We start from the raw sequence: 11343 nt of genomic DNA on the forward strand, positions 1-11343 counted from the left end.
GACTGCTTAGCAAGGCAGCGAGCTGGTCTTCCCTGCACACGTTTATGACATTTTACACATTCTCAAAACCTTTTGTGTCTTGGGATGCCCGTTTTGGGTGTTGAGTGTTGCTCACGGTAATTCCAAAAGCATTCACACCCTTTATGGGCTCGCTGTGGGAAATCCTAGTGTATGCAGTTGCCCCCTGATTGGAGGTAGAGAAATCAGTATATTTGTGTAAGCAGTTGCCCCTCTGATTGGATGTAGGGCTTTTGTGTAATGAAGGTTACATCTGTTTCTCATAGTCCATCTGGGTAATCTGCCTTCCCTCCCTTATAATATATGTTGTTGTCTTGTTTCTGGTTTCTGTTATTTTAGTTTGAATGTGATGTCTCCATTAGGGCTTTGTTAGTGAAACAACTGGTGTCCTACTTGATGTAGGAGGGGTATATAGGGGAGAGCATCAATTAGGTTTAAGTAATTGATTTCTCCAAGTGCCCAACTCTATGCCCAGTGTAAGCCATGTCCCCCAGTTTGACAATGAGAAACAGATTTTCTTGAAAGTACATAAGAAAATTTGGATTTTCTTTGTCGTGAATACAAGCACCAAACCTACCCGTGTCTCTTACATAGACATCTATGTGCTCTTATATATACTGGTTGCTCAGGTTACAGATCCTGGAATGCTGCTGTTTCCTCTACACACGCTGCTCAGAATGATTGTAGTGTGTCACATTATCCCCATTTCCATGACTTGTGCAGAGAAAGTGGCAGCATCCTGGTGCATCAGCTGACGGGAGGTATGGCCAGATTTGTAGCATATATCACCTATCTATGCTTTTTACAGAAGGTCAGAATATCATTACATGGATTTTTTATGAAACCCTTTCTCCACACCTCTCCTCCCTTCTCCACTGTCCGCTCACTCCTGTGCATCTCTGACACTAGGGGGAGGGATCAGAGTTCTTACCAAGGGGGTATCCAATTAGCCTTGATAACACGATCTGAGATCGCAGCTAATGTTATCACACCTACCTCCCAAAATATCAGGTTATCGCAGCCTGCGCGCTCCCCTTTATTACACCTATACTATTCCAAAATGGCAATAACAGGAAACGCTTGATAATTCTAGCTAGCATTGGAGAAAGTGAGGAGTTCTGCCTGTACCCCAAAAAAATCAAACTAACTTAGGAAAACATTGTAGACGTCTATTAGTGGCCATAATAAAAATATTTACTGTCATTAAATTAGGTCAAATTTCTGTTATATGCATTTTTTTTTAAAAATGCATTAAGATTAAAAATAGCAATTTTTTCAGCAAAATAAGTGCTCTCATTAAATTTGGGGTACATAAAAATGGGTATAAGTATATATTTGGGTAATTTTAGGGAACTTTAAAAAAAAGAGGAAACCTAATAAAAATAATTAAAAACTTCTAAGTGCCTCATTAGTCATTCAGAGGGATGTACCAGGGATTCAGAACCAAATGGCAACATTTTTAATATGTATTTTTCATTACTTACCACCAGCTCAAAGATGGTGAAGAGAAATGCACAATAAACCCTGTGGAGACTTATCAATAATAACTTATCGCCACTAACACGATACCAAATGATTGCATTTGTGATAAGTTATCAATATACTGCAGCTAATTGGATACTGCCTGTCATTTCATTCCAAATTGATAACATCATTTATTATAATTTGATTTGTTTTATATACATAAGTTGTATCTGTGGCAGGAGGAATGTGGTCTCTGTACTGCACACCTGACTGGAAATGGGAGCCCAGCAATTAGGCAACATACATAAAGATACATCATGTTCCTTATACAATATAACACTGCAACTGATTACAATGGTGATCTTCAGGCTATTAAATAACAGATTTTATTTTTCTATTTTTTTACAGGTAACTTAAGGAGCTGGAGTCCCACTAAGAATAGAAGACAAGGCTGCAGAAAGAGACGGGAAACGATCTTGTTCCCTGATCTAGAAAACTAAAGATATAATTTCTTCTTTAGCTTCTGAATGGTTCAAAGAAACGATTTTCATTTTATGGATAGAAGTTTTTATCCATTACATGATGAGTCTCACAGGAGAGAGACCACATCTGTGTTCTGAGTGTGACAGAAGCTTTACATGCAAATCAAAACTTATCATACATCAGAGGAGTCACACGGGAGAGAGACCATTTATATGTTCTGAATGCAGCAAGTGTTTTTCCCAGAAGTCATGTCTTCTTATACATCAGAGGAGTCACACAGAAGAGAAACCATTTATTTGTTCTGAATGCAGCAAGTGTTTCTCCCAGAAGTCACATCTTGTTATACATCAGAGGAGTCACACAGGAGAGAAACCACATCTGTGCTCGGAGTGTGACAGACGCTTTACATGTAAATCACATCTTAGCAGACATCAGAAGAGTCACACAGGAGAGAAACCACATATGTGCTCGGAGTGTGACAGAAGCTTTACATATAAATCGCAGCTTATCAGACATCAGAGGAGTCACACAGGAGAGAAACCATTTGAATGTTCTGAATGCAGCAAGTGTTTTTCCCAGAAGTCAGAGCTTGTTATACATCAGAGAGTTCACACAGGAGAAAAACCATTTGAATGTTCTGAATGCAGCAAGTGTTTTTCCCAGAAGTCAGAGCTTGTTATACATCACAGGAGTCACACAGGAGAAAACACAATTATATGTTCTGAATGCAGCAAATGTTTTGCCAGGAAGTCATATCTTGTTATACATCAGAGGATTCACACAGGAGAGAAACCATTTAAATGTTCTGAATGTAGCAAGTGTTTTTCCCATAAGTCATTTCTTATTCGACATCAGAGGAGTCACACAGGAGAGAAATCATTTATATGTTCTGAGTGCAGCAAATGTTTTTCCCATAAGTCATATCTTGTTATACATCAGAGGAGTCACACAGGAGAGAAACCATTTATATGTTCTGAATGTAGCAAGTGTTTTTCCCGGAAGTCACATCTTGTTATACATCAGAGGAGTCACACAGGAGAGAAACCATTTACATGTTCTGAATGTAAGAAGTGTTTTCCCCAGAAGTCAGAGCTTGTTATACATCAGAGGAGTCACACAGGAGAGAAACCATTTGAATGTTCTGAATGTAGGAAGTGTTTTTCCCAGAAGTCACATCTTGTTATACATCAGAGGAGTCACACAGGAGAGAAACCATTTACATGTTCTGAATGCAGCAAATGTTTTTCCAGGAAATCACTTCTTATTATACATCAGAGGAGTCACACAGGAGAGAAACCATTTACATGTTCTGAATGCAGCAAGTGTTTTACTAGAAAGAAAACACTCAGTAATCACATGCGGAGTCACTCTGAGGGCCTGAATGCAGCTTGTGTATCATAAGTAATGTAACTTATCACAACTGTATGAATTCAATGGAACCAATATCTATTTTCTGAATGTGACAAGTGTTTTATATAAATCTGTCTTGATAAAGACAGGAGAGGTCAGACAAGTGGACCTGGAGGTACTTTTCCCCTTGGGAAGGTCTCTGTGTTATGAACTAGAGCTGCAGTATAACAATAGCCAATGACCGTGGGACTGCCATTACTGAGCTCTGTAATATACAGCGTTCTGCTCATCCAGGTGCTGGGACTAGTAGAGAGTTCCAGCAGCTCCTCTCAGTACTGGGATTCCTTCTCTGACCAGCAGGGCTATGAGTGCTGGGTATTTCTACAGGAACAATGTATGCTGCTTTGTTTCACTGTATGGGTTATTTTACGGGGTGTTATTTTTAACCACTTTTAGATGCCATTTTGTCCATGTTTAACTCCATTTTGTATGTGTATGACCTCATTGCTTTATATACTGTACATACTTTTTATTAGGATTAGTGCTTTGCAGACATATAGGCACCAGTTAGAAATAAAGTCTCACGTTAAGTTACAAGTTTTCTTTCACCTTTGACATAGTGTGAAAGACATAGTGAGTGGGAAGTGTATACAGCTTTTAGGGTGGTTGATTATAATAAATAAATGTTCCTGTTATCAGTATCTCAGATGGAAACTGTCTAGTAAGATGTTTGGGGTATTGTGTACATAAGTAGGGGAAAGGGTACAGTTGTCTAGAATAACATAAATTATGTTATCCTGAATGACTACTGCACCCAGCGTCACAGACCCTGAATGTAATATCTGGTAAGACAATGTTAGTGTATCCTTGCAGGGTTATAAAGCCTAGAGACTTACACATAGCAAGTAGTTCTGATGGAAGCTAGGTATGGCTGCAGCGGACCTAGACTTCTACAAACCCCCTCCAGCTTTTAACTTGCAACAAAGTTATTAGGCGGGACCCAAGAGAATGACTGCACTACATTAAACTACTTAGTTAATCGATGACCATCATCTGGGACAGATCTTATAACATCTGGGATAAGAGCAGAGTGTATCTGATTTCATTATTTTTGGCTCTTCACAAGATATCTCCCATGATAAGAGATGTGAATAAAGAAAAGAGAGTGGAACAGGCACGGCGATGGATTGAGAGTGGTGAAACATTTCATGATGTCATTTTCACAGATGAATCGTCTGTTGCCCTTGAGCGGTTCTCCAGAATGTCATTCCGGAAACGTAACCATATCATTAAAACCATGCCCAAAGCATCCATTGAAAGTCCATGTATGGGGAGGCATATCACGATTAGAAGCTGGTCCCCTATTATTTTTCGAAGGTACAGTACTATACTTTATTCTGTGCCTGTGTTCTGTAAAAATACATGCTGTACTGTAGAGTATATGTAACTGCACAATAAAATAAGTTGCTTATTAATGAACAACATTTTTTTGATTTCTGTAGGGATCATGGATAAGAAATTTTTCCAAGAAACAATAGTAGAGGGATGTATGGGGCCATTTGTGAATAAATATTACCCAACTCACCATAGGATATTCCAAGACAATGATCCTAAACACTCCACCTCAGCCAAATTTATGGAAGAGAAAGGTATGAATTGGGAACGCACACCACCAGAGTGAGTATTCTTTCAACAGTGTACAAGTAAAATTTTGGATAGCACTCTAGTACTGTAAATTTATTTTTTTATTTAATAAACAGTACAATATTGTATGTTTAATTTACTCTATTTACTGTAATGTCATTAATTTTTTCTATACGCTTTTTTTAATTTTTTTTATATAGATCACCAGACATGAACCCAATCGAATTAGTGTGGGCTCAATTGAAGAGGTACATTAGGAGTGTTGCGAAGCCAACAACAAAACAGCAGCTGTTGGATGGGATAAAGAAATTTTGTCTAGAAGTACTCACACATGAACATTGTAATAATTATATAAATCACCTGTATAAAGTATTACCTGTTATAGTCGAAAGAAATGGTCAAGCCACAAATATGTAGTTCTGTACTGTATTTTCTGTTTAAAATTTTAAATTGGTGCATTATTAAAAATGTTTATAAAATTGCCTTTGTCTGATTATTGCATAAGCTAATGTAGAATATTATACAGTAGTAATGTTATTGATGTGTATGAACAGTTATTTTCAGTTTTATAAGTCCTGAATAAGAGTACTCTACATTTTGATAAGTACAGTACATGGAATCAGATGTTGTAATAAATACTTTTTTGTACATTAATATTGATGCTTTTCCAATAAATATCCCATTATACAGTATGGTATGGTACAGTACATGGGGGTAACTATAGTATGATGTGACGTTATGGGGGAGAAATACTGTATACACTAAATGTACAGTAAAATGTTTTTTACTTATTACAAACACACAAATCCCAGATGGAAATCTGCTTTACACAGCAGACAGCTTATGGTGACAGAACTTACCTACTGTATCCCCACCCATAGTCGTGGTATATTTTAGATTGCCTAATGAGACACTTCTGCAGCATTGCCAAGGATTAATGTAAAACCTGTGTGCAAACAGTATCTCTATTGAATGCAAAGTACAGTAACAGTACAGTATACAGTATTACCAGAGCCGTACCTGACCAACATGATGCCCTAGGCTACATTTTGGCTGATGCCCCCTTGCACAGATGCTAGTTCTGCCTCTAACCCTGCACCCCTTTCCCAGCACCATTACCCATTTTGGCACTCCTACCCCTATATTTTAAATAGGAAAAATGTGCACATTTAGTGCCAGCCCAAAACAGTGCATGTTCTTGCTGGGAAGGGGCATGGTAACACAATAATTCCCCCAGTTGAAATGACACAACACAGACTGCAACTTTATTCACATTATATCATGCAATAGTGTCTCTTATTCTCGTTACATCATATGATAGTACCACATTACTCCTAACAGTATTGCCCCTTATTCACATTACACCCCACCACATTGATCTTTATTTACATTAGACCACAGGTTCTCAAACTCTGTCCTCAGGACCCCACACAGTGCATGTTTTGCAGGTCTCCTCACCGAATCACAAGTGAAATAATTAGCTCCACCTACTGTATGGACCTTTTAAAATGTGTCAGTGAGTAATTAATACACCTGTGCACTTGCTGGTTTACCTGAAAAACATGCACTGTGTGGGGTCCTGAGGACTGAGTTTGAGAACCACTGCATTAGACCATGCAGTAGTGCCCTTTCTTTATGTTACGCCAGAAAATATTGTAGTACACCTTATACACATAATGCCGCACATTAGTAATGCATTTCATATTTAAATTTTCATATTTCATTTCATAGAGCCGCAGTCACACACAGAATATAGGCGTGTAGCATCTAATTTTATTCAGCAGAAGCTGATTATTCCCCGTTTGGCTAGTTTGCCAGCTCTGTATATTACAATAGAAAAAAATAATAGTGTCAGTGAAAAAAACACCTCATGACAGATACTGTACAGAAGCTCATGTCTAAATGTACAGTAAGCAGTGATACCTTGCCATTGGCTTTATATTAAGCCTTAAGGGCAAGGGGACTTGGCCGCAGACTTACTGTACCATACCACATCCCTAACTTTTATAGACCACACTGTTGCTTAAACTCCTTGTTTTGTGTCTGTATACTGTACATTATACAGCATTTATTATTTGATCATTCTACGGGACCTCATTGCCTCTGTGTACTGTTATTTTAGCTAGGGGATTGTGATGCTCCTTCAGCATTGCCCCGTAGCCTGCAAAACTTATGCCATCTCTCACTCCATATCCGAGCGCTGCCTGCCACGTGGTGGGGGTTCAGGGGCGGGGGCCATTTTGCCAGTGTGCTATGCGATCAAGTCCGGTGTACCGTAATGTGCATAGACCTCGCTTATGCCTATCACCCCTGTGTATTTTAGCTAGGGGATTGTGATGCTCCTTCAGCATTGCCCCGTAGCCTGCAAAACTTATGCTATCTCTCACTACATATCAGAGCACTGCCTGCCACGTGGTGGGGTTCAGGGGCAGCGGCCATTTTGCCAGTGTGCTATGCGATCAAGTCCGGTGTACCGTAATGTGCATAGACCTCGCTTATCCCTATTGCCCCTGTTTGCTAGGGGATTCTGATGCTCCTTCAGCACTTCCCCGTTGCCTGCAAAATCTATGCCGTCACTCGCTCCATAGCTGAGGGCCTCCATGGGGCAAGGAGTCACAGGCGGTAGCCATTTCAATTGAGTCTGCCCTGCTACAGAATTGTATGTGTACCGTATGGTGCATAGAACCTTAACAGTACATCTGCTCCTGCAGCTTTGCCCTGGTTTATGTGAATAAAAATAATAATAAAGTGTCTGGAAAAAACTAACATGCATTCGTACTTTAGGAATCGAACACGGGACTCTGAGTATAGGAAGTGGAACACTTCACCACTTTGCCGCAGCCAGATGAATAAATCCATTGGTTTTGATTATGCCATAATGGCTACGGAATTAGAATGCTAACATACTGTACAATATTCCTAATATCATTAGGCAATAATTAACTTCTAACACGTCCATTTGCGTCAGTGTACACTACTGGTTTTATGTTGCTTTGTCTGTGGGACTTGGACGCTTACATATTCCTAAAGTACTGTAAATGGACCATATATGCTGTACTATTTGCGTCTGTACTGTATTAAATAATGCAGCATAATGAGACGCTGTACATACTGTATGCAGCGTAACGAGACGCACTAGTAAAGTAGTCCTTACTATATATTTCAGTATTGTATTTTATGGGAGACCACACGCATGCGCAGTGGTGATTGTAAAAAGCGACATCTGGTGGATGATCGCAGGTATTACATGTAAAGGTAACGCCCAACGCTCTGTCTGCCTCCGTGCGATAAGATACACCTCTCTGTGACTAGGCGCGCCTCCCTACGCCCCAGTACGCTGCGTATGCTCAATCGGGACAAACGCCTCAGCCAGTCAAGATAAAGGTGGCTACATCTGTATGTGGGTGGTCAGTTTACTTTAAATGTGACACAGGTTTTAAGTCTACTTCCTAGGGCCTCATTCACACTGCTATGCAATGCTGATGTTCCTGCAACTGAGCGATTATCAGTAGACTGCACACGTCCCAAGCTACTCTTGCAATGCCAATCGCAACTAGGAACAAAAGTATAGTGCTATGAATTGTTTGAGGGAGGGGGGTCCAAAATCAGTATCTTGCCTAGGGCCCCATGAGGTCTAAATACAGCTCTGATGAGTGGAGGATAATATGAAGAAGCAAAGAGTGTTTAAGTATGTTCTATAGAACTCTATAGGACACTCCAAGCATCAAAATTTTGTGTTTAATGAGGGATGTTGGAGGAACCTATTTTAATCTTGGGGGATCTAGCCATACTGGAACTATATTACAGTATCCTCCAATAATGAGTCTTCCCTTTGTCAGCTTAGTCAGGTAGGTAAAGAAGGAACAGACAAAGAGGAAGGGGGGTGCAAATCCCCAACTCCCAAAATTCCCTTCCGCACACTGAGAATTACCTGTAACAATCCCTGAACCTATCTGGTAATAAAATTCAGAGAATTCGTCACAAATGTTTGCAAACACATGTTTAGCTGCTGGCCACTTCACGGCTTCTCTGATACAGCAGTCCTAACCTACATAATAGCAGTGCCCACATAGGGCCATGTAATTTGTCACAGTACGCCTCATGATAAAGGCTTTTACTAAAACACTTCCAAACAGAGAGCTAACTTACCCGGGAGCTACCCCCAGGATCTCCCATTGGCACTACAAGGAACAGCATGCCTTCCAAATGCTGCTCCCATTCAATGCCTCATGCACACAAGCAGACAAACAATTGGGAAGCTGCTCAATCATACCTGGAGGTAATTATATATCAGGTGCTGGAAGGGGGAGGGGTCACAGACAAACAACAGACAAAGAGGAAGGGGGGTGCAAATCCCCAACCCCCAAAATTCCCTTCCGCACACTAAGAATTACCTGTAACAATCCCCTTCCAAACAGGTAATTCTCAGTGTGCGGAAGGGAATTTTGGGGGTTGGGGATTTGCACCCCCCTTCCTCTTTGTCTGTTGTTTGTCTGTGACCCCTCCCCCTTCCAGCACCTGATATATAATTACCTCCATGTATGATTGAGCAGCTTCCCAATTGTTTGTCTGCTTGTGTGCATGAGGCATTGAATGGGAGCAGCATTTGGAAGGCATGCTGTTCCTTGTAGTGCCAATGGGAGATCCTGGGGGTAGCTCCCGGGTAAGTTAGCTCTCTGTTTGGAAGTGTTTTAGTAAAAGCCTTTATCATGAGGCGTACTGTGACAAATTACATGGCCCTATGTGGGCACTGCTATTATGTAGGTTAGGACTGCTGTATCAGAGAAGCCGTGAAGTGGCCAGCAGCTAAACATGTGTTTGCAAACATTTGTGACGAATTCTCTGAATTTTATTACCAGATAGGTTCAGGGATTGTTACAGGTAATTCTCAGTGTGCGGAAGGGAATTTTGGGGGTTGGGGATTTGCACCCCCCTTCCTCTTTGTCTGTTGTTTGTCTGTGACCCCTCCCCCTTCCAGCACCTGATATATAATTACCTCCAGGTATGATTGAGCAGCTTCCCAATTGTTTGTCTGCTTGTGTGCATGAGGCATTGAATGGGAGCAGCATTTGGAAGGCATGCTGTTCCTTGTAGTGCCAATGGGAGATCCTGGGGGTAGCTCCCGGGTAAGTTAGCTCTCTGTTTAGAAGTGTTTTAGTAAAAGCCTTTATCATGAGGCGTACTGTGACAAATTACATGGCCCTATGTGGGCACTGCTATTATGTAGGTTAGGACTGCTGTATCAGAGAAGCCGTGAAGTGGCCAGCAGCTAAACATGTGTTTGCAAACATTTGTGACGAATTCTCTGAATTTTATTACCAGATAGGTTCAGGGATTGTTACAGGTAATTCTCAGTGTGCGGAAGGGAATTTTTGGGGTTGGGGATTTGCACCCCCCTTCCTCTTTGTCTGTTGTTTGTCTGTGACCCCTCCCCCTTCCAGCACCTGATATATAATTACCTCCAGGTATGATTGAGCAGCTTCCCAATTGTTTGTCTGCTTAGGTAAAGAAGGAAGCCAGAAAGGTAATTGGGCCCACATTAGGGGTATAAACTGAGGCAGTTGTATGACCTAGAAGAATGTGATAGAATTATTTGAAATTACCTTGAGGGTCTGTTATGAGTCACCAGCATGACTCATCACTTCAACGGGTTATGGCTGTTGCTAAGCAGCTGGGATGCTGCGTAACTCTGCTGCATGGGCCACTGGTCCGAATGGTTGCTGAGCAAACACAAATGCCGGGTAGTGCAGGGCACTCTGGGGCTAGATTAACTTGGCAGCCAGAGATTGGTTGTACGTGCCATCACGCAGTTGATGTGAGTATCTCATTAGAGAGGCTGGTTCTCTCCACAGCTGCTGATTGATTCTTACCTTTGTTATTGCCCAGGTAGTGCTGCATGTCCAATGCCAGTGATAGCTTATACCTCAGTGCTGCTGCCTGGTTCATTCCATGTGTATCGTCCTGGGCTCCTGTCCTGCATATGCTGCCATTTCTGTTTCCAGTTACTACGTTCTTGTGGAATTTTATTTTTGTATGTACTAACTGCAAGTACTACTATTTCTACACAGTGACTTCCATCCATGCTGATTATCAACTGCAAAGCCATATGTGTAAATCCTTACTCAGTGATTACCATTCTGCTGATTACCATTTTGACCTCTGCTATGTAAGTGTATGCTGTGCTGGACTTTATGCTGTTATTATTGCTGAAAGCTATTCAATTTACATACTGTGTGGATTCTGAGTTGCTGCCATTACTACATACCTCCCAACATGACTCTTCTAGGAGGGACAAAACGCTCTGCTTCTGGACTTTTCTCTTATTTTATGACTGCGGACACCTGCATTAAAAAGGTTAGTGGACAAGAAAGATGTTTTAATCAA

At 40.9% G+C, this 11343-nt stretch overlaps 1 protein-coding gene across 1 annotated transcript in view; it reads left to right on the forward strand.

Annotated features, from left to right (window-relative positions):
* LOC134936068 (zinc finger protein 84-like) overlaps positions 1-5440 on the forward strand; it is a 40845-nt gene extending 35405 nt beyond the window's left edge. The window contains exons 2-4 of the mRNA XM_063930977.1: positions 1891-4692; positions 4818-4992; positions 5160-5440. Of these exons, the coding sequence (XP_063787047.1) occupies positions 2062-3366 (1305 nt within the window). The 5' untranslated portion in view covers positions 1891-2061 and the 3' untranslated portion in view covers positions 3367-4692; positions 4818-4992; positions 5160-5440. The remainder of the gene's footprint in view (positions 1-1890; positions 4693-4817; positions 4993-5159) is intronic.
* Positions 5441-11343: the final 5903 nt, after the last annotated feature.

The sequence above is a fragment of the Pseudophryne corroboree genome, chromosome 6 (assembly GCF_028390025.1).
Source record: "Pseudophryne corroboree isolate aPseCor3 chromosome 6, aPseCor3.hap2, whole genome shotgun sequence".
Taxonomy (NCBI): Eukaryota; Metazoa; Chordata; class Amphibia; order Anura; family Myobatrachidae; genus Pseudophryne; species Pseudophryne corroboree.